The sequence below is a fragment of the Larus michahellis genome, chromosome 7 (genome assembly GCF_964199755.1).
Source record: "Larus michahellis chromosome 7, bLarMic1.1, whole genome shotgun sequence".
NCBI classification, from domain to species: domain Eukaryota; kingdom Metazoa; phylum Chordata; class Aves; order Charadriiformes; family Laridae; genus Larus; species Larus michahellis.
In genome coordinates this window covers 3148002-3173669 of record NC_133902.1, presented here as the reverse complement: position 1 = coordinate 3173669, position 25668 = coordinate 3148002, and the positions used below count along the sequence as shown (strand labels likewise).

Here is a 25668-nt window from a genome sequence, read left to right as displayed (position 1 = left end):
AGGGGCGGGGCCTCCTGAGAGGATTTAAAGACGCAGGCGGCGCCCACTACTCCTTCAGGAGAGCGTGGGGGGGGGGCGAGGGTGTTAGTGCTGGAGGCTGTGTGTTGAGGGTGCCTGAGCACGTAGTAAGAGAGTAAAGCTGATAGAATTGAGGTTTTTTTCCCTCTCTTAGGCTGAAGGGGCTAGGGGGCCCTGCCTAGGCCTGCGGCCAGGGGAGATGGGGGAGTCGTGTGGGCCTGGGCCGTGTTCTCTTAAGGAATTGCTGTCTGTGGGGAGACTTGCCCTATCTCTGGCCCTTATGGGCTCACACAGCTGAATCCGGCCTGATTTTTGCTATAAAGAACAGGCCTGGGTGCTATTTTCAGCAGCAATGTGTTGTGGTGTAGGGCTGGACATAATCTGCAGCAGGCCTCGGTGTGGAGGCGCTGGAAGGAGGTGAGGAGGCAGGGGTGCGAGCGCTGAGGGGCCATCTTACACGCTGGAATTCAGGGGATGAAACAGTCAGCACAGCCTCTGTGCGGCTGTATGGCGCTGAGGTCTGTCTGCATAGGAAGTAGGTTTGTGCCCTTCCACCTGCTGTTAGGTAGATGAGCCAAATCTTGAAAGTTTTCTGTGTAAATGTGCAATAATTGTAACACGTATGAAGTGAGAGCTGGTCTGTTGTCCTTGCTTGTCCATACCCTGGTAGAAGTTGTAATTCTGTAAGTCTGTATCTAAAAAGGAGGGGTTAAAAAAAAAACACCCGCAAACTGAGTAATGGCAAAAAAAGTCTTGTCTTTGACATTGCCTTTGAGGTGGTGTGCTTCTGGCAGCTCATGGAGCTTGTCTGTGTTAATGTGACTTCAGGCTGAGGCTATCCCTTTTTTATTTAAATGTCTTCATTTATCTCTTTCCACTTGCAAGTATTTTGGCTGCTGCCCACTTTTCAGGCTTGTTCCCTTTAGGCGTTATTGTCCCATCATCTCTCAGCACAGGAAGAGGGCAGGTAGGGAATTGTATTTACTTAATAGGACAACACTGTGTAGCTTCCCTTTTTAAGGTGGCTGGGTATGGTGAGAACAAGCTGTTCTCTGTATGGCTGGAGACACTGTTGAAATAGTTACATCAAATACTATCAAAGGAGTTATCTGGAAGTTCATTATCAGTTCTTACACATATCCTGGTCAAGATTCACGGGCTTCTCTTATTTTAGTGCCTTATTGCTTGAATTACAGTGGTGAGAAGTTGGGAGGAGTCTTGCTGGCACAGGCAGGAAATGGTTAAGAGTCTCTCATATCACCTGGGAAAGCAATTCTTTGATTTTTCAGAGGGCGCTAACATGCCGCAGTTCATAGGAAACAAAGGAAAGGGGATCAAGTATAAAAGTTGTTCTTGGATTTTATTTTCAGTGGCAGAATTTGTGAGGGCTGGATATTGATGTCTGCTGAAAAATACAGAATTTGGGATTAAAAAGAATTTTTTTCTTCTTATCTTTGTTCAGAAAATGATCTGTGAGGTAAGTCTTGATTCTAACTGGTGACTTTAGATAACTTCTTTTTAGATTGAGAGGTAAGAAAAATCTTTATATTGCTGACCTGTTTTAAAACAGTGAATTCTTTGCTTAAATTGTTACTTGGGCAGGGCAGGGAGCACAGGCAGAAGTGTGAGTCAACAACTGTAAAAAGCCAACAACGCTTTCCTGTATTGTCTGCATTCAAATTGCTTGCATTAATTTCTTAGCTTAAGTGCAGAAATTCAGGAACTGGGAGAAACATAATGAGTCAGGGGAATTTGCGATTAAGAATTGCAGTAAATATTTCAGCAATGATGTGAGACTTTCAAATTGTAGTAGTGTCTATGTTAATGTACTTTTGCAGTTGATGCTTCAAGTATCTTCTATTGGTGGCTCTTAAAGTACTTCCCAAGCCTTGTTTCTAAAGAAACGCACTGCACTCCCAAGGGTTTTATATTGCCAGCTTGCGTAAGGCTTTTGCTAGCAGATAGTGCAGTTGATGATCCTTAAGGGTGGACTGCTTTTGGGGTATGAGAGGGGTCTCACAATTGCTGTTAATTCCTAGCCTGTCTGCAGCTGAGGCTAAGGAGGTCTCACCTTAGAAAGTGCTGCTGGCTTTTTTGTGTGTATGAAAACAGATGCTTTTTCACTTGAGTGTGGCTGACCAAAGTGTGACTGGATGGTAATAGCTCATGTACAGTTGTCACAGAGGAAGTGCTATGGGAAGGGAAATCTTTATACCCTGCAAACCACCCATTCACCTTGGAAATGCCAAACTGAAAGTTAATTGTACTGTCACTCTTGGGAAGGTTAACGGCAGCTTGTTCATTGAGGTGTTTCTCTGTCTGTCTAATGTACTGAATTTTGGCGGATTATTGAGCTTTTGTGGGGGGAATGCTGATTTAATTTTCTTTCTATTTGTACTTTTCAGTTAATACTGTAAGTGGTATCTGATGTGTGGCTTATTTCCCATTTCAATAAAATGTGCAACGCAGTGGTGTAACACTGCCCATCCAGTGCTGTGATATAGATAAGCATCAGTCCTTGCAAGAGTCGCCTTGCCAGTTCTTCTTGCTAGTCCCTGCTGTTCCCAGTTTTGCTTAGGCACTAGTTTCTCATTGTCAAGAAGGGAGAAGACTATAATCCAGCCAGAGCTGGTGGATGTCAGTTCTTTCATCTTGGACATGAACATGCCGAAAAGGCAGAGTCAGGACCGTTTAGTTCCTGCAAACTATATTCCTCATCACTGCATTTCTGTTCCCCTCATCAAGCAAAGTTTTTATCATCTTTCTGTTGGTTTTTATAAGGTGCAGGAGAAGCTGTGAACATTCACAGCTTCTGAACTATCTGTTCCCAGATTCTGGCTGGACAGGAATCTTTTATCACCCCACCCTATTTTGGATTAATGTGTTACTTGGTGAGGTTATGACATACTCTGATCTATCGCTTTTTGCTGCTTCTGGGTATTGAGCTTGGACTCCTCTGGCAACTGCAGAAATAAATCACTGGAACTCAATGACAGAAACTCTATCTTGAAACACATTGCACATGATTCACAGTTAAATGTTGTTACTAGCAGGGATCTAGAGAATGGATTGCTTTTGCATTTAAACAAAAGATTGCAAACACAGATTGTCTCATTCAGCAAGATTTCTCTTATTTGAAAAAGTTATTTTTCTACAAACTTGACTGTTAAGTGCTTTTGCTTATGTTGTCAGTATCTGACATGCCATTTATCTGACATGCAGTGTGAAAATCTTTTCCGTTTCTTTACCAGTGCTGTTGATTAAAATGCAGTTTACATTGCTTGGGAAAATTTGATATTCAAAAATGTCTTTTCACTGTGAGTCAGAATGTACTTTTCCATGGAATAAAAATTCTGGAAAGGAAAAAAAAATGCTATTGGAAATGTTGAACAAATTACATTGTCATTTCAACCAGGTTATACAAGAAAAAAGAAAGAACTTCAAAGTAAAAATGAAGGGCTCTGGTGTTTTTGTCATATTTTGAGAAAATTATTACATTCTTCTGCAGTTGTTCGATTTTATCTGTTCAGTGTTTTCCATATGAAACTTTGAGAATGTTCTGTACTGGCCCTAACTCCAAGTTCCTGTTTAATTCAATTGGCCGTTTCAAATTACCTATTAAAAATGAATTATGAAGCTTTTTTCTCCTTTGTCTCAGCCATTGGTGTTTCTTCTAGAACTAATAGAAGAAGGGGTAGTTTCCAGTATTGTGCAGTAGTTTGTAGTCCTCACGCTTTAAGTGCTGTGTCCAATGGTATGATTATTTACAGTAGATCCTGCGTTTTGAAGAAAACTAGACAGGAAAGACCTCTGGAATATAACAGGCTGAAATATAATTTTGCTGTTAGCTGTGTTGCAACTTGCAGATTAGAGATAAAAAAAAATACTGGAATAATTACTGCTGTTTTGGATGCCTTCACATGATGCTCTCCTTTTCAATGCTACTGTGGTCACATTACACTGTACTATTATGGTCATTTTCTGGTTTTTAAATATTCCTTTCCCCTTAATTGAAAACACTTTTCTATGCTAAATAGAAAGGACTTGAGCTCTGCTCAGTGTGCACTGAGGTGTTGCCTAAATTATAGAGGAAAGCACTCTGTGTCAAGAGCTGTTTTTCACTCCTCTAAAAAGATACTCCCTGAGGACAGGCGGGTACCCAGGGGGTGACTGGATTTGGGCTCTGGCTATGCCTGTCCCCGAAGCACCCTGGCTGGCACTGATTCTTGGCAGGGTGAACTGGCCTCTCCTAGCACTAGTGGCAGGCACCAGCAGAAGGACCACTTGGGAAAATGCCATTCTTGAGGTGGGAGTAGATACTGTCACACTGTTTTGGATAGAAGTTCAGAAAGATAGAAATTCCATCCTACGCTTTTCCAGCATTATGATATTCTTATTGTTAGTGAATTTTTCTGTGTGCAATGTGTCTGCAATTTAATTAAGCCCATTATTCCTTGTCTGAACCACTGTGGTCATGAAGAACAGACATTATAGTGTCTTACCACACTTGTCCCTTCTCTGTACTAACCAGTACTTTCATTTTACCACAGATTATTTTCTAGCCCTTGGATCTCTCCTTTGGATTCTCTCCAGTTAGCCCATTATCTTTCCTGAAGTGTGTTGCCCCAAAACGAACAAGACTTCAGCAGAAGCTTCATCAGAGCCAACTGGAGGGAGAGGACTCCTCAACTGGTCTCGATGGTGTCAGAAAGATGAATTTCCTCCTGAGCTTTTCTTCCCCACTCTGAGTTGTCTCAAGTACTTGTTCGCAACTTTGCTGCTGATGTCCATATGATTTGGTAACTAACTCATTTGTTCTCTGCCTCAGCTTCCCTACAATTTGAAAAGAAAAACTTCCATATACATTTTACTTCCTATTTAGCTACTTGAAATTTTTGGATGAGGGGCACAAACAAAGGAAATGGAAAATAATCAGTATGTTTGCAAGCTCATTTACTGCTCAGCAGAAGCAAAGAAGGGAACAAGAATTTTATAAAATCCTGGACGGTACAGGCAAATGGAACTTTTCAGTATAAACTAGAACTTTATTTTGGAATTCCTTAAGGAGAGATTGGAAGTCTGCCACACTGTAATAGTCTTATATTGTAGGAAACCAAGAATGCCTCAGTCTCTTTTTGACCTATATAGTTCACAGATACTAACTAGGTTGTGCAAGTCTGAGCTGTTAATTTTATAAAGTAAAAACAAGAAGAAAACTTTACAGGCTGATTTCCCATGCTTAGGAATAAACATGAGAACTGCTTAGTGCAGATTCACACCATCATTTAACCCCAACTTTCAACATTTGGTTTGAATAGTATCCACAGAACCCTCATGGCGGTGGAAATAGCATGTCTCATCAATTTTCGTGATGGCATGCAGTCAATCACATTTAGAATAGAAGATTTGTGAAGGAATTTTCTCTAGGTTTCTATAAAATTAAATTCATTTCACCTCAAGAACTCCACTGGAAAAAATTGTGTTCTGAATAGCTTTCATCATTGTGAGTTAGTATGCCCAAAAGAACGGGGTAAATCCAGCTTAATTTCACTGCATATATTCTTGGCATTTGTATCATTTCAGGGAGTTAAGATGTAATTTTGTAAAGAAACTCAGTAAGTTAGTTGCTTAAACGAGCCATAACTGCTGGAAAAGATTGAGTTGGATTTGGTATCACAACGTTTTGCTGCGTGATGTAACTTTCCACTGTGTTTTACAAGTGGAGCCTCCGCTGGTGCATTTAGTGTTGGTACAAACTGCAGAGGCCTTTACTGTGAAAGGAAATTTTGCTCGGATGTGTAAAAGGGATGAGGAATGTCATATTTCTGTTGGCATTATTCAAAAGCCAGGTATTACCTTTATGAAACTGTAAACATTCATCCATTGCAGCGTTTTGTTGCAAGAGAGGGCTGGATTCCATGGATGCGGCTGATTGTGTGGAGCATGAGGACTGGCTTGGAGGTTCCCTAGACATCCTCAGCTGTAGTGAGAGGCAGGGCCCTGGATCCTGCAATGTGAGGTCTGAATGGAGCTCTTTCTAGTACTCCAGGAACCCAGCATTTTCCAAAGTCTGAGAGGAAAGACAGGAACGAGATTTTGGAGCAACCGATTTTTTTTTTTAAGGAGTAAACTAAATGTTTTGTTTCAACATCCTTTCTTATGGGCTTGGACACAAAAATGCATATTTAAAGATGACTTTATTCTGCAAGTTTGGACTGCTCCTACTTTGGAATCTAACCAAGAACACGTTACTGAATTTCCAGCCCTAAATGTAATGCATGTTTGATTTCAGGTGTGGCTATCCTCATAAACTAAAAAATATGTCCATCCGAGGCCTGAAGAAGAAACAACCGAAGACTTTTAAAGTCAAAATTATAACAGTGGATGCTGAAATGGAGTTCAGCTGTGAGGTAAGAGTCCTGAGCAGAATGCTAGAAAGATGGAGATTGATCTTTGTATTAACAAGACATAAATTTGAAAAGTTCAGATTATCAGTTCATGGATGGTCTTAAAACTGATCTATTATTTTTATAAACAGTGGATTACTTAGGCTCAGTTGCATTCTTCTGTTAAACAACTCTGACTATTCGGAATTAAAGCTGTTTCCATGAAATTCATTTGACTGTGACACAGATAAATTAGCAGCAGGCCTGCTTTCTTCATAAGCATTCCAGCCCATGATACAGGGCCTGTTTGTAAGTATACCTACTTCTCCACAAAGTTCTTTTTTTTTTGTAAGTGACACGGCTCTAGGACACTGCTGGCTTGGATAAAGAAGCCTGGTCAGAGCTGTTCTAAGGTGTTGCTTATAAAATAATTTGTAAAATGGTACTTTTGTGCTCAGTTGGTCTGGGACATTCTTTTCAAATGTGATTTGATTTGCCATTTGTAAACTGTAGTTTATTTCTTTAGTTATAATGGCTGGTTTACATCTCTGGACAGAAGAGAAAAATGATCAAATGAAAAAGCTAGTTTTTCTCCTATTAGTTAGGTCTATTTAGTAAATTGGCTAGAGAAATCATGACTGGAAAAATATGGGAGAAAACAAATATAGCAAGTGATCAATTGCTAAATTAATTGGGCTGCACTGTTGAGGAGACAGAACTGTGCCTGATTAATTCCTAATCATCCAGCAAAAGCAAAGACAGACATAGAGTTATTTTGAGAAGAGAAATTAGAAAACTTAGGTCCAATGGGACCGGCAAGTCTAAAGAGAGACTTGACTATCTTGTGGGGCATTTAGTATTTCATTTAATAGGTCTCAGACACAGAATTGATTAGTCACAAGCAGTCACAATGATCTAGAATACTTGCAGAGTTGTGAAAATAAAGGATTTGAAAATTTCATGAAATCACGGGATTTTTCATAGTTGGAAGGGACCTCTAGAGATCATCTAGTCTAACTCCCCTGCTAAAGCGGGATTGCCCAGAGCACGTTACTCAGGGCTGCATCCAGGTGGGTCCTGAAATTCTCCGGAGAAGGGGACTCCACAACCTCCCTGGGCAGCCTGTTCCAGTGCTCTGTCACCCTCACCATAAAGAAGTTTTTTCACATATCTGATCGGAACTTCCTATGTTCCAGCTTGTGCCTGTTACCCCTCGTTACTTGATTCAGATATTAGTCTTCGTTATCAAATTCAGGTTGATGTATTCCTTTGCTATCTCTCCCTTCTCCCCAGATATTGCTCCTTTTGCTGGGATGATTTCCTGCTTTCCATCCAAATATTGCTGAAAAGTTTTGTTGTTTGCCACTAAGTTTTTAGTGGCTGACCTATGCAATTAGACAAAATAATCTTTTTAACATGTAGCCAAACAGAAGAAACAGAGGCAGTTGTGCTGCCTCTTCAGTGAAAAAATGAGATCATATGTGTATGAATTTTGGGACCTTTAATCAAAGTTTCTGTTCTCTACGGAGCAAGGCTAGGAAATTACTCTAGGAGACAGGCTCCTGTTCGTTTAAATCAGAGTAGCATAAAGGCTTGGCTTGGTGCCACTGAAATAACTGAGGTTTATGGAAGATAGATTTGCTTTGATTGTTTGGCGTTTCTGCACTGTGCCCTGACACTCCTTTGATTTCCCCTGGCCGCCTCTCAGTCTCTCCAATTTGTGTAAACTATTGAATAAGATTTTTACAAGTATTAATAAAGCCTTGCTGTGTCCTAGGAAATCAATAGTACAATCCTCATTCCCTGTGCTCATGAAGTGCATGGTGCTGTGGTTAAATGACCACAGCTGCTCTGTGAGTGCTTCTCTGGAGGAGACGAAGAGGGAGGGAGTGCATTGTGACTGTTGCACCTTTGCTGTAGACAGCAGTAGGCATATTTCATTGGAAAGCTAAAGCTGAAATAAGACTTCGTAGGAGAAAGGCAAATGGTAGCCTGGTTTGCTTGACTGAAATGTAGCAAATTCATTCAAGACATACCTGTTTTCCTTAATTTTCTTTTTCTTATAGATGAAGTGGAAGGGAAAGGACTTGTTTGATCTGGTGTGCCGAGCACTCGGTTTAAGGGAGACTTGGTTTTTTGGCTTGCAGTACACGATAAAAGGAATGTGCACCTGGTTAAAGATGGACAAAAAGGTATAGGAAACAAAAAATAACAGCATAGTAATTTTCTACTTAAAGATTTACTTTTTTTAGCGCAGGAGCTAAAGGAATGTGTTACATGACAACTCATAGTTTTAGATGGTATCATTGTTTTAAGACTAAAGTTTGTTTTATTTGGTCTGATTGCTTCTAATGCATTTGGCCTTAAGTATCCCACGCTGATCGCCACTGTATGCACTGATTGCTATTAGATTAAAGCTCAGCACTGCCCGTCCTTCTAAAATATGGAAAGTCTGCTTTAAGTAGATTATGTCTGCTTTCTGATTAGCCTCTGGAATACTATTTTGAGACACTTATGTGCTATTTTTGCTCCTGATTTTATCTTTAAACAGGTTTTAGATCAAGAAATCCCTAAAGAAGATCCCATTAGCTTTCATTTTTTGGCTAAATTCTACCCAGAGAAAGTAGAAGAGGAACTATTACAGGAAATTACCCAGCATTTATTCTTCCTTCAGGTCAGGAACAGTTTTTAGCTATGAATTCCCTCTGTATTTACCCCAGTCCTTTTGTTTTGTCTTTGATCTTGTTGGCAGTTGTTAGTCTCAGAATGATTCTGCTTCAGCTGTATCAGTGTCTGTAAAGATCTCATTTTTATGAAATACAAACATCTCTCCTGACTGTGATTTTGTGTACTGGTAAGCCGAATGTTGTTTGCCTTCTGCAGGGTTTTGTTCTCTTGATGGCTTCTCTTACTGTTTGTGCAAGGAATGTGAGGTAAATTGCTGAAACCTGTAGCTTCATGTAAAATGACTTTTACGCCTAGCAGTTGGGGTGATAATTCCACATCTTGATACTCCAGACTTGTTTTGCTCCTATAGCATGTGTTGGGGCGGAAAAAAAAAAATCCATGCAAGGCTGGCACTGCTTGAAGAACTGTGAGGTGTTTGCCCTAACTAGTCAGTAGTGAGAAGTATAAAGTGAAGCCATTGTTTTTATTGGCTTCAGAAGTTATCTTGAGGACTGTGTCATCTGGTCTGCTCTGGCTGCAGCTAAGTTGGATGAAGAGAGTCTCAACAGCTCCTTGTCATCGTTGTCTTAGACCTGCTGGTATAACCTCTTGTGTGACCATTCCCTAACCTAGTTCTTTCAAAATGAGCAGAATTAGAAGAGACCTGTTATTAGATGTACGCACTGTGTGGGGAGTGACTACACAAGCAATTACGGTGGCAGTTGTGAAGGTGGAGAAATGCAAAGGAATGGTGATAAGCAGTTGGGGACAATAAGCTTTTTCACCCATATCAGCTGCAGAAAGAACAAGACCTATGACCACAGCCTATCCCTGAAACTAAAACTTGCAAGTTCCTAAAAATAGACTAGGCGGTTTCTGGGAGATCTGGTTGTGTACAACTGTAGAAGGCATAATCACTAGAAAACAAGAACTCCCTAACCTGGCCTCCTTAAATGTTCATTTGGGATTGTAGGGGGGAAAAAAGATCATAAATTTGATAGCCTTTCTGAAATAAAGGTTTGTTCACCTAGCAAGTTTCAAAAGGAGTGCAGCAGCACACACAGCTATGACTCAGAAGATTTGCCCCAATGTGTGATCCTTTTAAAGACAGTCTGGAGGCATCATGTTGTCCGATAGCCCTTGGATGCGAAGTGCTGTTCCCTTGCTATGGTGTTGGTATTTTTCTGAAACGCCTGGACTTGCATACACTGTCTTCTGCCAGTCAGATTAGCTGGTTGAGTTGTCTTCTACTCATGCTAGCAGAATAAATCCCCAGCCCTGACAAATCTTCATTACAGATAGCAGAACCCGTTTCAGCTCTGCCACAGGGGCAGCTAGTGAGGAGCTGCAGGACAGCAGTACTGTGCTCAAGAGCAAAGTTGTTAGCTGTGTAAATACATCTTGGTCTTTACACCATGGTGGTTCTTACAAATTTACAAATTTCCATTAGATGGAAACCAGTAAAAGTAATAAAGTTAACCCCACATATGCATTGATGCTGGTAGCTTTGCAGAGGCAGCTTTCTTATTTGCCACTTGGTTTTCTTTTGTTCCAGAAATTGTTAGGGTTTCCTTAGCTCCATTAAAAAGTAGATGAAGGAGCAAATTCTTGGCGTACAGTGCTTCGTTATCAAAATGAAGATGCATGGGCCAGGAAAAGCCATGCTGTGGCTCCATAGCTGCAGCAACAGGCTGTAACTGTAGCAACAGGTATACAAGCATTTTGTTTTGGGTTATCACTTGTTGGTCAGCTGTTTTGTTCCAATGTCTGTGACATCCAGCTTCTCTGCTGAGTTCCTGTGGAGTCCTCTGCAAATTACAGCCTTCTGGTGTATTGCTTTATTCTGGTAGCTTTCAGCAGTATGTGTCTGTGCAAGTAGGTTGGGTGCATGGAATACATTCAGTCTGCATCTGTAAATAAACACAGTAAATACACTTGTTCCCTGAGGAGGATGTGTTAATGAAGTAAAGAGAAAATGCTGCTGTTCGAGGGTTAATATACTAACTAGAACTTCATCCAGAACCCTTAACCACTTGGCAGTTTGTTTCTTAAGCTAATTTTGGAAAGGAATGAGAGGGGAGAACTCTTTTCCTAGTCTTCTAATCCTGATTTTTTTTAACTTTTTTTCTTTTCTTCTTGAACCTGCCTTGACTAGCAGATATGCAATTAGCAAATTCTCCTCATTCCGAAGTAGAAAAACAAGTCTTAAACAAATTTGAACTTGCAAAGTTTCCTCACTATAAGAACTTAAGATCACACCTGGATGCTAATAGGAAAAACATGTACAGACATCTGGATGCCTACAGATTTCAGCTCTACTGACTTACTTAGACCTTTACAAATTAATGTGGCATAACAGCTTTTTGCAAAATGTGTGAATAAATGTAAATGACTAAAGCCAAATGTCTGTTTAAAGATTAGGTAATGTGCTCCTTCATAAAGAAGTATAACAAAACGTCCTTGTAAGAACTGATCAGAAAAAAACCCAGACACTTATGGTGAATTTATCTTAAGTTGTTCTAAATTCTGAAATGTATGATTTACACCATGGAGTATGAAAGCTGGAGCTTTCCAATTTGGAAGAAAAGTCTTTTCATTCTTTCCATTTTAACAGCTTAGAAAGAATTTTCACCGTACTGTAATTCAGGTTCATATATTGTGCTCACCAGAGACTAAATTTAAAAGAAAAACTTTCTTTATGGTTCATTTCAGTTCACAGTACCTAGAGTGCCAAAGTATATTTGTAAAGATAGCTCAGTGCTATCTCAAGTAATTTTTCTCTTTGGAAATGTTTAAGACTGCATTATGCAAAATTTTCTTGTCTTGTGCTTGTTAGTATGTTAAATACATTACACCTGAGAGGAGGATTTGGGAAGAGTAATTTCCCCTTCCTTCTTCAGGTTTTCAAGTAAAAATTACCCAACTGATTTAAAATCAAGCAACATCTTACAAACTATTACACCTCTGATCTTGATAGCACCATAGATTATTAAAACGGAAAGTACCTTAAAAGACACTCTACCATTTATATTAAGCTTTTATTTTTAACCCCCTATGTTTTTGTTGTACTTAGACCACTGTAATTGAATAAAGTGCTCTATTAGTCAGCTTCCCTTTGTGGGGTCTCCTTTATTCTCTCATTCTGGAAAGCTTGAGAACATACTATTATGGTTTTCAGTATGTCTCTGTCCTTGGCCATATTAGCTGGATAGTCCTGAGCAGTCTGGTCTAGTTGAACCCTGCTTTGACTAGATGGCCTCCAGAGATCCCTTCCAACCGAAAATGTGATGTTTTACATGTTGTAAAGCTAACTTTTCCAAAGCAGGAAGAAAAAGAAGAATTGTTAAAAGGAATGACATGCAGACAGTTAACCTCATGTTTTATAACCCATTCTTTTTCAGCACTCCTTATATGAACGTGTGGGGATAGTCAACTGGCATTTCTATGAACTTAGAATTAAGATACTATAACTTTCAAAAGTTGGGATTTTTTTCGTTAATTGTGATGCTAAGTAAAGGCTTCCTGTGTTTCTGAATGCCTTTTTATTGTTGCTGCTGTTAACTCATAATGGTGGTGTTTGGTGCCAACTTATAGTCTGGGCATGTCTAGTTTCTTTTCAAGCCTGACATAAGTCCTGACTTTGAGCTTCTTTAACTTGCCCCCTTTTTCTCTTGATTTAGGTTAAGAAACAAATACTGGATGAGGAAATCTATTGTTCTCCAGAAGCAACCGTTTTACTGGCTTCTTATGCTGTTCAGGCCAAGGTTTGTGCACAGAAGTCCTCTTTTTTTATTATTGATTTTTCTTCTCTTTTTAACCAATACATTACACGTGGTGTTATGTAAAATACAGCAGTGTTAAAATCTGCTATTAAAGAAGTAGGTCATCCTGTGAGGTATAGATGCAGCTAGAAAAATAAGCATGAGATGCCACTGCAAGGATTTTGGTATTATATACTATGCTTTCACAACTTAGGGGATTTCTTTGGACCTAACATCTTAACGTAATCTTTCTCCCAGCTAGAAATTGTTCCTGTTTTAAAAAATGTCCAGGGATACAGCAGGTGCTGATACGAGAGCTCACAATGGAAGGACATGATGTTTTTTAGTATCTCTCAGAACACCGTTCACTCTGTGCTACCGAGACCCACACATCTACAATAGCAGGAGGTGAACACAAACTCTTAGCAGGGCTGGATCTCTGCAGCAGCCCAGCCTATATGCAGAAGGCTGTAGGAGTAGGGGAGCTTATACTCCTGAATGTAGCCTGTAGTTCAGAGAACGGTACGAAGCCATGGGATATGCCTTCATATCTGCAGTTGCTGAGAGCTGCTAGGGCTGAAGTCTAGAGTTACAGGCCACCTTAGTGGCTGTACTGGAGCCATGTGCATAGCACAAAGGCTGGAATTAACTTCCATGGACAACAGATGAGGGGAGCCTGTTTATTATGTGTTACCCTGTATACAGGAGAAGCAAAGCAAAATCTGTCTCGAGCAATTGCATCAAACTGAAGTTTCGTTTCTTTTCTTGGGACAGTATGGTGACTACGACCCAAATTTTCATGAGCCAGGCTTTCTAGCCCATGATGAACTTTTACCCAAAAGGGTAAGTCGTTATTCTGTATAAAACCATATCTTTGAATCTACTCTTTGCAGCACAGATATTGCTGAGGGATTAACCAGAGCATTAGAAGCTGTTCGCGTTTGCCCTGAACTTGGCAAAATGACCGAGCTGTGAACTGCGTTGCTGCATTCACGGTACTTGGGAGAGGCAGCACATGTATTTGTATCTTCAAAGGAAACCAAACTCCTTCCTTTCCCTGTAGGTCCTCAGGCAGTATCAGCTGACAGCAGAGATGTGGGAAGAAAAGATTACTGCTTGGTATGCTGAGCACAGGGGTATCGCCAGGTATGGAAATCATTTCATTCTTTGGAAATCCCATACATTTCATTAACTGGTTATTTGCTGTCTTCAGTGAAGTTTGGCTTTTGTAGAGTGAGCAAAGAAATACTGGCTTACAAGCTGTGATGTTAACAGGTTAATTTATAACTAAGGATAAAAAGACCCACTCATCTGGGGTAAAAAGTGTCTTGTGTAGGGCTCCAAGTGCTTGTAAACCGGACTTGCTTTGAAGTGAACAATGAAGCTGAGAGCTCTTGCAGAGTTTCGTGAGCTAACATATCAAACATAAGAGTCCTGTCTCATCAGAGTCCGTGTATACCAGCAGAGAGAAGTTTCTGCAGAAAGTCTGAGCTGTGTTGAATTTGGGGTTTGCCCTGAGAGATTAGTCTTTTCATTTAAGGCTGTTAGCTACCTGGAGTTGCTGCTGTGTCTGCCCCATGTGGCAGCTGCCTTTCTGGAGCCATATGATGCCAGTCTCTCCCTAGAATAAAAGGGAGTCTGATATGTTTTATACCTTGTGAAAATCATGGCTCAAAAGGGTATCACCATACTTAGCAAGGAATCAAAAAAGTGAAGACATGGCATTGTAGTCCCAGGACTGAGTTTTGATGCTAGTCTATGTGGACATTCAGCTACTTCAAACACATTCCGCATGTCTGGAAATTCAGTTAAACAAGAAGCAGGAGCTGTTGGCACCCAGAGGGAGCCGTTCCTAATATTTCAGTTCAATTTTTCTTTGGCTGTTCTAGATGCCTCTTAGCGCTATTTTTACTGCATCTTTTCCTCAAGACTTACTGGTGCCTCACCTTGAAGGGAGAAGAATGGTGGGTGGAGAGTTTCTCACCCTTCTTTGGCCCCACCCAAAGCTCTGTTTAGAATTTTTTAGGAATCTTTTCTCCATGAATCCTACTTCCTGAAGGAAATATCCTCATGTAATGGAAAACAATGGTAGGGTATGTCTCCAAGATGTAATAATGATGGAGTGGCAAAACTAACGCAAGGATAAGACTGGACTCAAATTTTAATAAAGATTGCACTGTACATGATTCAAAATAGGTACAGTTTTACTGTCTTCATTCTGCAGAAATACTGTTTTTATTATCCTTTTTCTATTGTTGATAGTAAGGTGGCAAAATTAAAGAAAGTACAAAGAACCAGGTTGCCTGTTCTTTTCTAAGTGGGAAACGTAGTCAGCTAGGACAGAAAGGTTGGTAAGGGATCTCCAAGTATAATCATGGCCTTATTCCCTAGGGATGAAGCTGAGATGAACTACCTGAAAATTGCCCAAGACTTGGAAATGTATGGTGTCAATTATTTTCCTATTGCTGTAAGTGCTTTGTTTTAGCAATTTTCAATTGCTGTAGATGATGGCACTGTCCTTTTAAAATCCTCCGGGGAGTCTAGAACTAGGACTTCTGCTTTTCTCTGCTGATGGTGGGATGCATACTGATTGTCCTGACTTGGTTGACTAGCCTACTGAATGAGTAGGTGAATAAACCAGTTAAGATTAATGTTTTACAATCTGACGAAGGTCTTGAGTAGCTCCAGGTGTGCAATAGGAAAGAGGGGAGAATATCTAAAAGTTGGAGCGGCTATAGTCAACCTAGAGCTCTGGGTTTATTAGCTAGCAGTGACAACATTCATAAATTTAATGGAAGTATCAATTTCTGAAAAATACAGATAAATATCAATGCATTAGAATAAGTGTGGTTCTCGTCTGTGTTTTTTTTAATGTCACCATAAATGGCTATTACTGCTATCTGTTGTTTTTTAGCAAAATAAAAACCATACGGATCTCCTACTTGGAGTTGATGCCAAAGGTATTCATATCTACAGCATTAACAACAGGTTCTCTCCAAATAAGTCGTTTGAGTGGAGTGCTATCAGAAACATTTCCTATAGTGAGAAAGAGGTATGATGGCTTTGGTATATTATTCTTTTTATATGGGCATGGGTGTGGACTGGGATTCTTGGAACAGGCTGAAAGCTATCTCTGTTTAAATAATTTGGGGGAGAAGGGGAAAATCCTAGGGAGCTTTGTTACAAAACTAAAAATAACAGACCTGCCTCTCAGATGTGCTGTGTAACCTCGGTTCCCCTAGGAGCCAGAGGCTGCTCTGAGCTCTCCAGACTTGTGGAGCCCACTGTTCTGGTTCCTTCCCTGCTGCTTGTCCTTTGCAAAACAAGCATGTTGATCTCCGAAAAAGATATTATGAGTGCCACCGTGACTAGCTGCTTCAGTTATCTTAGCAGGAATTAGATGATCTGTAAAGACTTAATGCCATTTTCATATGCAGAAGCTGTCCTTGTAGATGAGGCACGCTGGCGAGAGGAGACATGCAGGGAGATGTACATGTTTTTCTGCCTGAATTCTGCCAGTCCGTCAGTGCCTGATTTCAGTCCAGCACAGCCCTACCATTGCAACTTCACTGGGATTTCAGAGCCCATCTTTTACTTGCACAAAGTACAGTGGGGAGTGGGTGAAATTTAGTCTCATTATAAATCATGTGGCTACATGGGAGGCTATAATCAGAAAAACAAAACCAGAAAAACTGCATTGATACTGGAATACCTGGAATTTGTCAGCCAAAGGACAGCACAGCCTGTTCCATTTTCTGTGGGCCTTTTGAAAAACATTGAGGATGAGATTTGCTGTCCAGACTCTAAATCAGGCAGGACAGTCCACAGGAGTTCTGCCTCCAAAAAGTTTTTGGTCCTTGCATGACACTAAATTTCCCCCCCGGTCTGTGAATAAACTGCTTTAACTCCCTATCGTTGGGAAATTGAGCAGCCCTATATTAAAGCTCCACTATATTCAGTGACACATTCACAGCCCTGCTCCTCACAAGTCAGTACCTTCAACCCGTTGTTACCGACGGGGTGAAACAAGCTGTAGGACATTATGATCTTGGTGACTCAGATGGCCTGAAATTATACAGTGCGTTGCAAATGAATTATGGGAACAGAGTGCTAGCTAACCCATGAGTCATAGAAAACAGGATCTTAAAGAATGGAGCCATATTTTTGTTGTGCAGCCAAACTGAGCACAACACATGAAGCAAAACAGTGTGTACTGACCTGGCAGCATGAAAGCCCTTCGTGTCCTCTGGAAACAGCTTTGGAGACAGGACTGAAAACGTGAGAAAGCAGGAGCTCCAGGACTCTTATCTGATGGTCAGAAGAACAAGTCCTTCAGGCCCTTGATACATTTTGTTTACACCTGCGGTGACTGGTATCCAGAGTGGTGTTTGACATCTCTCTGACTTCTGGGGATTAGTAATGTATTCTGGTTTCCTGATAACCAGTGCTTGTTCCAGTGCTCTTAGTATAGTTTGCAATGCCCAGATGGTGTTACTATGAAAACCACCATCCAAACTGGCACCGGGTTGGGTCTGTGGGAGACTTTATCTTCTAACAGCCTGCTACAGGAGCAGAGCAGATGAGCAACCTGTGTAACAGCAGCCCTGGTTCTGATGCTTTTGAGCAAAACGTTCTTGCATCACTCTTGCCACATTTGTGGCATAAATCACTGCTTCCCTGGAGAGAAGTGAAGATGGGCTAAAGTTTGCATTAGTATTAATAGATTCAGCTTTGGTTTTCCTCCTCACTGTTTCCTTTCTTTTTTTCTTTTGCCTGTATAGTTAACTATTAAACCTCTTGACAAAAAAGCAGAAGTCTTCAAGTTCTTTTCCTCTCAACTCAAAGTGAACAAACTGGTAAGTGTCCTGTTTTCCTTCTTTAAAACTGAGCCTAATAATACTGACTGATACCCGAGTGAGGAATTTTGTTTGTAAAACCTATGGGGAGGCCAGGGAGCATTGAGTGTCAGCATGTGTTTTCCTGAGGATTTGTTCTGTCTGGGAAGTCAGGGTGCATATGTTTGTCCTCTCTGGGAAGGGGAATGATGGGTGGAAAGTGAGATGTGAAAGAAGGTCCAAATCACAAAGGGAAATCCAGGTGCTGGAAGGGGAGGATGTAGCATATGGAAAGGTGCAGAGCCACTGCAGCATCTGGCTGCGTGGCTGCTGTGGGTTCTTAATCAGTTACTGCCTCTCCTTTTCTGGGAGAAGTAACAAGGCAGGGACCTAATCAACTGGCTAATTGTATCATCACTGATCGCTTCCTAACACAACCCTAGGGGCCGGGTCACTTCTCAGTGAGCTTGTGGAGGGGCCACCACAGGTGACCATTCCCACAGCTACGTCTTGTGTACTCTTGGCCAAGATCTATTGCCTGTTCTTGTTGAGGAAAGTGGAACCAGAGTGGGATGAAGGACAGAAGGAACCCCTCATCCTGTTAGGAACTTTTCTCAACTACTATGTACCTGGGTATGAGTCTGCCCTAGGCACTGATTTTCTTGGAAAGGAAGAAACTGCCAGCACTTGTGCTGGAGTCAGAATTGTCAGCTTCTGCCCTGAGGCCAGTGCGGGGCTGTTATCCCTCTGTCTGGGGCACAAATACATCAAAACAGCATTTGCTTTGCTTTTCCTATACAGATTTTGCAGTTGTGCATTGGAAACCATGATCTATTTATGAGGAGAAGAAAAGTGGACTCAATAGAGATCCAGCAAATGAAGGCACAAGCCAGGGAAGAAAAAGCTAGAAAAAAGGTAAATTCTTTCTGCTCCTCTGTTGTTGAAAACACTGATTGTTATTCCAGCTGGTGCCCCTGCTGTCCATGCATTGCATCAATATGTGCGTGGGAGGTGAGAAAGTGCACCAGGATTGAATGTGGGAACAGCTCTAGTATGTATGGAGCATCTGAAGATGTAAGTGATGTTTGTGAAACTGAATAGGTGATCGCAAAGATTTGGGGTACATGACAGATGGATTCAAGTGCTCTTCCAGCAGTCTGAAACAACACGTATTACCTGTTAGAGGAGTTCAGTGCTGCAAAGTGCAAGCAGCTTCAGCATTGCATCTCTGGTGAATATCAGTCCAGCAGCTAGACAGCAAGCTTAGATTCATTTGCTGTGCTGCCTCAGGCCCAGATGAGATTCTGCTGCAAACCCACAGACGTGGTATTGTGCATTCTGTTTCCAGATGGAGAATCAAAGGCTGGCCAGGGAGAAGCAGCTCCGAGAAGAAGCTGAGCGAGCCAAAGAAGAGCTGGAAAGGCGTCTTTTCCAGCTGGAAGACGAAGCCAGGCAGGCCAACGAGGCCCTGGTGAGTAGCACATTAGTTTGAATATTCTAGTGCCTGATGGGATTTCTTGTTTTGGAAGCATTTTTTTTTCTTATAGCTCATGTGAGACACCAAGAATTATAGCTCAGACAGCCTGAAGAGTTTCTGACCACTGGTGGAGAGGGCATGCTGGAATACCTGGGAAAACTCCGATCTGCCATAATCTCCATTTGCTGTGAGCCATTCACTCCCTGTATTTGGTTCACAGTGCTTTCCTCAGGCAAAGAGGGAAGAAAGGAAGCAACCTTGGAGCTGAAATTGGGAGAAAGGGGCATGATATGCTGGCAGCTGAAGGGGCCAACTTCAGTTTTTGGTTATGTTTTTGTCCAACTCTAAGCAAATGTGTCTCCTTGCTTCGTAGAAGTGAGAGGTAGGAAGGAAGTTAGGCAATTCTGGAGGAGAGGAGGAACATCAGGCCCTACAGTTATGTTTACTGTACTTTTTAGTTTAAGGAATACTATTTTTATCACTTGACTTTTTGTGAAAAGGTGTCCTCTTCCTGACTGTCTGCAGGGGTGATTTTGTAGATGCTAGACAGGGTAACTAAGAAAAATTGTTTCTTCTTAGCTCCGATCCCAGGAAGCAGCAGAGTTGCTGGCTGAGAAAGCTCAGATTGCAGAAGAGGAGGCAAAACTGCTGGCCCAGAATGCTGCAGAAGCTGAGCAAGAGCGACAGAGGCTGGAGATCACAGCTCTGAAAACCAAGGAAGAAAAACGCCTGATGGAGCAAAAGATGCGTGAGGCAGAGCTGATAGCAGTGAAGCTGGTGAAGGAGTCTGACCGGAGGTTAGATTTGCTTGAGTGGGGTTGTGGGTCTCTACTGGGATGCCTGGGTGGAGAGAGTGCTGCTTTTTTCAGAGCTAAGCCTGGAAGGGAGGGATTGTTCCTGAAGCAACACTTCAGAGTGACTAAGCCTTCTTGCATCTTGTTTGTTCCACCTGGTACCAGTGGTTGTGATACAGGTCAAGATGTTTACAGGGGATCAGATGCAAGGCTTTAGAGTTGTTTAGTATTAAAGATACAGAATGCAGAAGCATTTTCTATTTCACGTTATCAAAGGAGCACTGGCTACCTAGCTATCTAAATTTACCAATCTATACGCTGTGAGTTACAAGAATGTTTTCATTCATTAGTAGCAAGTGATGGTCTCGTATCCCTTTCAGATCTTCGAGAAGTGTAAACCAGGTAAACTCCCTTGGAATATAAACCACTGTATAAGCATCTGCGTGTTCCCTAACACTGTGCTGCCTGAAGATGCAGAGCAGACCAGTGTTGACAGAGGATGTTCAACCTTGCTATTAAGGGCCTTCTGCTTGTTTTAGGATACTGCCAAAATGCTTGCCAAAACAAAGAGCAGATATGTTGCACCTCTCCCCACCTCAGGGAGGATCTCTGACAGCCTGGAGAATCTGTATCAGCAGGTCAGAACTGAGCCCATGGAAATTAGGAGTAGGAAAAACATGTTAATTCAGCCAGTTTGTGAAGGATTGTCTTTGAAAGCATGTGTTCATGCTGTGACCAGTTCTCCATGTGGCTATCCTTCCACCAAGTATCTTTGGGTAAAGGAATCACTCCCAGTAATGGATCTTGTTCTCCGGAAGCTAGTGAGGTGTGTAGCTCTGAAATCCATGTGTTGCTGTATACTGGAAATCATCAGCCGTTCACGTCAGGATATTTGTCTTACAGAGCCAAGGAAGCAGAGCACCTGAAACAAGATCTGCATGAAGCCAGAGAGGCTGAACGGAAAGCAAAGCAGAAACTCTTAGACATAACCAGGCTTAACTGTCCTGTAAGTTTCTGCTCTACTGGGCACCACTTCATCTTCAGAGATAGTCAGACATTTATTGCATTTTTATAGTCCGCATCAAGCTGAGTAGTGGCATATCTGCATGCACCTGGGGGACAAACACTATAGGACCAACTGGTGCTTAAATGCTGCAGCTAGGATGGAGGTTGTATTTGTTCGGGGCAGTGAGTCAGGATGATAAGAAAGGGGAGACAAAAGTAAAAAAACGGGACTGGTGTTGGGACTTAGGGAACAGAGATTGTCTTGCCTGCGTTTATGCCTAATGCTGACTCTGTGCCATCTCAGTCAGGCGGTGCTTTGTTGAGGTGGCTGTACTGAGCCAGCTCTGTTATCCTGGCATGCGAATTGCCCATGAGTGTCTTTAGGCAAAGCAGATGAAGCTGTCTCCAGCAAGAAGGCAGAGCTAAGGCTGTCTGCCCCAACTCCCTCTTCTGCTCCAGTCTTGCTGAGAATGGATTTCCATTCTCTGCTGAAATAGATGGGAACATTGCAGCCAGGATACTTCTCTGCCCTTGGATTGGGGCAGAGGGTGGGTTGTGGACTTCAGCAGTTCATCTGGGGCCACTTGGGTAGAGGGGAAGGCCTGCAGGAGCATCTGTGTGTCTCAGAATCCGTGGGTAGCTTGCGAAATCATAGAATCATAGAATGGTTTAGGTTGGAAGGGACCTCAAAGATCATGTAGCTCAGCATGGCATTCTTGCAGAAGCTGGAGAGATAAACCCAAAATCAAACAGTCAGATCTTACTGATAGTGCGTGTGTTGCCTCTTTCAGCACATGGCCAAGTACCCACAATACGCGCCAACTGACACCAGAGATGCCAACTTTGACAAAGGATCCATAAAGCTGGATTTGAAAGACATTGACCTCAAGAGACTATCCTTTGAGATAGAGAGAGAGAGGTATCAGTATGCTTATGGTGTAAATAAACAAGAGTGTTTATCATGGAAAGTACAGAAAAGAAAAAAAAAATGTCTGGGAATCACAGTTCATCCTTTTAACAACTCAGGATGGCCTCCTACTTGTACATACGGCTGGAGGTGTGGATTGTGTCCGTGTAAGACTAGTTATTTACACAGAGGAAGAGTGTTGCGGTGGCATCAAGCCGTGACAAGTCCAGAGCCCTTGTGTCTTGGAGAGCACTTTGTCAGGGGCAGGGTGCTTTGCCTGAGTAACATCATGTTAGAGGACAGAAGTTTCCCTCCAGTGTTGAAGTGTGGTATTGCTCTGGTATAATACATCGAGAGGCTTTTTCTCTCTTGCTCGGGAAGGGAATGCTTGGTAAAAAGTTAATGTGTGAATGCTGAAGGGTGGAAGTGACCCTCCTTTTCACTGGGTCAGGGGAGACAGGCTGACATGTGCCAGACTTCACTTTAGCTATCAATAAACCAAAATGAAACAAAGAACTTCCTCTCTCCTCCTTCCACACACACTTGATATGTGTCATGCCAATAAGCTTTTTGCCTCCAATGTGTGGACTACAGGCTGGACTACTTAGAAAAGAGCAGAAAATTCGAAGATCGACTGAAAGAACTGAAGTCTGAAATTCATGCTTTGAAACTAGAAGAAAAACAGTCTGGGCTTTACTCTCATTGGAATGAAGTACTGGGATCCTTGGATCGCTCCTTAGGAAATGTATGTACCCTAAATACCTGCCACTTGTTTCAGCAAAAACTGTAAAAGAATTGTGTGGGTGTGCCAAAGGTAATTGCTGTATTCCAGTTCAAGGCACATGGTTTAGTACCCTTGATAGTAAAATATTTAAAGCATGAACACAGACAAGGAAAATTCATGTCAAAACAAAATCTAAGAAGTTTTTTCCTGGGTGCAATACCGGTACTGTAAGCAAAAAATAATCATTTTATTTTACAGATTATGAAATCACAGTAAGGGTTTAAGGTCTTGGAGCAAATTAAATTCTTGTAACTTAGTAACACATTTAAATGTGGTTCCTCAGAGTTTGCATCACATTCTGATTCACATGCTTTATGGTTGCTAAAAGTCATAAAAGTCTTGATGTATTTTTTTAAGGCAGTGAGGCACTAAACCCAGATTTTTGTCATAGATTTCTTATTATTTATATAAACACTCCAGCCTCTTCCTGAATCAGTGCAAGAATAGGGCTGATTTTGTCTTTCCAGGTTGTTCCATGTGTAGCAGAAGTGGCTCCGAGTCAATGTTTTTAGAGAGAGAAGGGAGGCTTGGAAAAATTATGAGGGTCGATGGCCTTTATTTTCTGACTATGCATCTGATGTTCTTTTTTGGCTTAATGAGTGTTGATATATAGAGAGAGCATTAAATTTCCATGTGTTCTTTTCTTTTAAAGACCCCGTCATGGATGAAAACCTTTGAAATGGGAGATTCATTAGATATAAATCTTCAAAGACCTTTTCCTGCTTACTCGTTAAATACTATGGGCAGCTGGCCTTGTACCAACAAAACTCAACACACACCGACAGTGGAAAAGTCATCTTCTCAAGCAAATTCCATGGCTGCCAACAGTGCGGGCACACGAACCAGAAAACAGATTATAAAGGTAATCAGATTTGTAAGTAAATTCCCAAATATTGACTAAAAAGTTCAGAGTTCAGAGAGGTAAAGAATGTCTGGCTTTAGGGACCTGTTTTGTCCAGCTCTGTCACAGCCTCTCAAATGATGAGGCAATGCCTGGCTGTTGCATGAGTTTGGAGACCCTGCGTTGGTGCACCGTTCGGCACTGTTTATAACTTGAGGCCACTTGTTTTTTCTCACTTGTGAGCTGAGCTGGAATGCAAAGCTGTGAGCCTTGGTAAATGAAACAGAGGTGCCCGTCTGCGGGAGGATGGTCTGTGTTAAATTTTACTTGTATCATCTGGGTTTGGAAATAAGAATGTGCTCCCAGGTATAGAGAGCTTAAAACATAACTGTGCCTGTCTTCTGGTTTGAAGGGGCAGGCGGTAACGTACTAATAAATGCCTGGATTTCCAACAGTTCAGTTCTCTTCCAGTGCGTTCCCTGTCAGAGTTCTGAAGAGCTAATGAGCTGGGTCTTATGAAAAAACAACCTACTTCTAAATTTCACTAAAATAGAGAATCTAGCATGCATTCAGGAAGAACTGTAAGGGCATGTGGTCTTGAACAGTGTGAAGGAAATAAGCTTTCTCTAGGCAATACTAAGGGGCAAGGTATTAGGAATAAAGAAAGCTTGATGTATTTGCTGCAGTTTGTATAAACAAAACTGAGGGGTGTTAGAATCGGTTAGAGGCTCTAGTATAGAACATTCAAGACCTGAATCATCAGGGTTGTATGCTTAGAACTAGAAGGAACACAACTGAGTGTAGCAACAGATGAGAAAGCAGCTCTTTCTAATGCAAGTAACAGAAGCAACTTTTAAGACTAACCTAATCCAAATAGCAGGGGTGAGGTAAATATGTTTGTCTTAAGAAAGAAATAAAAACTGTTGCAGATCATCTTGCAAAAGGCTGCAGAGTCAGAGGTAAAGGAAGGACAGGACCAAAGGCAGTTACTCTCCTTTAAGAGGAGTTCAGGGCAAAACTAATTTTTCTTATTTGATTTGCTTTTAGGTTCAGCAGCATGACTCGGATGTGATCTACATTTGAAGCCTCTTGTTCCCTTACCAGACTGGTAGAACCTGGTGGCCTTTTTTTTGGCTGCTGCAAAATGCACCTACACGAGGACACGTGTGCAGTTGTGTCTGCTGACAGACACGGGGATGAGAGACACGGTACTGTAGTTAGAGCGGTGCCATTCAGCTTCCAAGCACTTCCAAGCTGGGAGCGCTAAAACTGCCAGTGTAAAATGGGAAATGCCTTTGGGTACGATGGTAAGCATACAAACCCAGAGGAGTGTTGTTTACTACTTATGCACTTTTGAGGAAACACTTCATACTTTGCTAAACCTTCCTCCCCCAGGTGTGTTTTTACATACTGACTTATCAGGATGGTACTCTGCTTTTGTAGAAAGGATGCTAGGCAGCAAGCGTCCAGGAGATGTTTGGGATGAGAAAAAAAAACATGAGCTTGGTGTTTACCTACACAAGAGACTAATTATTGTTTTTGTTCGGTCCATGGGATATGACTCCCACAGAGCTGCTCAACATCTTTAGTGTTTGCCTGCCAAATGTTTTCCTTTTTCTCCCTAAACATTTCTTGGTTTGCTTGATTGATTTGCATTTCTCTGTGAGAAATCTCAGCTTTTAATTCCAGGTGTAGAAGTGGACATCTTCAAATACCTCTCACTCCTGGGGGAATCCTTTGTTTGGAATGCAAAGCTTCTGTTCTCTTCACAGTTTCTCACTAGAGCAAGCACTTTCTGTTGCTTTTGCTGCTCCAGCAAACTTTGCATACATCAACTTGTTTCCTAGTTCTGTGTAACACAGGTTCCAAATTAGACAAAGACAAAGGACGCTGTTGGTGTCTGCTAAAGTTGGACTTGTTTCTCGTGGAGAGGTGCATGCAGTGAATTGTCTGCCTCATCAGTAAAACCTACTTGTATTTTCTGGTTTTGTGTGTGTTTAAGTGTCTGTTTCACCATAAATCTTCAGTCTGAGGACTTCTGGGAAAGCAGACAATATGCAGCTGTAGCTGAAGTAGTAGCACAGTTGAGCATGTGATATGATGTAAAAAATATTAATGTTAAATATCTTTTTCTAAAAGCTAAGATTAAAAAAAAATACATTCAATAAAAAGCTTCAATTTCCACTTGCTAGT

General features: G+C 41.5%; 1 protein-coding gene across 4 annotated transcripts; it reads left to right on the top strand.

Moving 5' to 3' along the window:
- Positions 1-159: 159 nt before the first annotated feature.
- LOC141746750 (merlin-like) lies at positions 160-25668 on the top strand. Of its 4 annotated transcripts, XM_074595819.1 has the most exons (20): positions 160-985; positions 1389-1495; positions 4569-4817; positions 6311-6428; positions 8471-8596; positions 8956-9078; positions 12752-12835; positions 13607-13675; positions 13896-13978; positions 15224-15299; positions 15747-15884; positions 17614-17688; positions 18469-18582; positions 19016-19138; positions 19724-19941; positions 20842-20944; positions 21735-21862; positions 22445-22595; positions 23287-23508; positions 24523-25662. In XM_074595819.1, the coding sequence occupies exons 3-20, from the start codon at positions 4810-4812 to the stop codon at positions 24556-24558; spliced, it is 1995 nt and encodes a 664-aa protein (XP_074451920.1). In that variant the 5' UTR covers positions 160-985; positions 1389-1495; positions 4569-4809; the 3' UTR covers positions 24559-25662. The 4 variants fall into 4 exon arrangements, with proteins under 4 accessions (XP_074451920.1, XP_074451921.1, XP_074451919.1 ...); XM_074595820.1 differs by having other exon boundaries at positions 160-1495; positions 23287-23496; positions 24523-25668; XM_074595818.1 differs by having other exon boundaries at positions 160-1495.

Coding starts and splice junctions, on each gene's coding strand:
- LOC141746750 (XM_074595819.1), top strand. Junction 8,597..8,955: donor GGTTAAAGATGGACAAAAAG/GTATAGGAAACA, acceptor ATCTTTAAACAG/GTTTTAGATCAAGAAATCCC. Junction 17,689..18,468: donor AACTCAAAGTGAACAAACTG/GTAAGTGTCCTG, acceptor TTTCCTATACAG/ATTTTGCAGTTGTGCATTGG.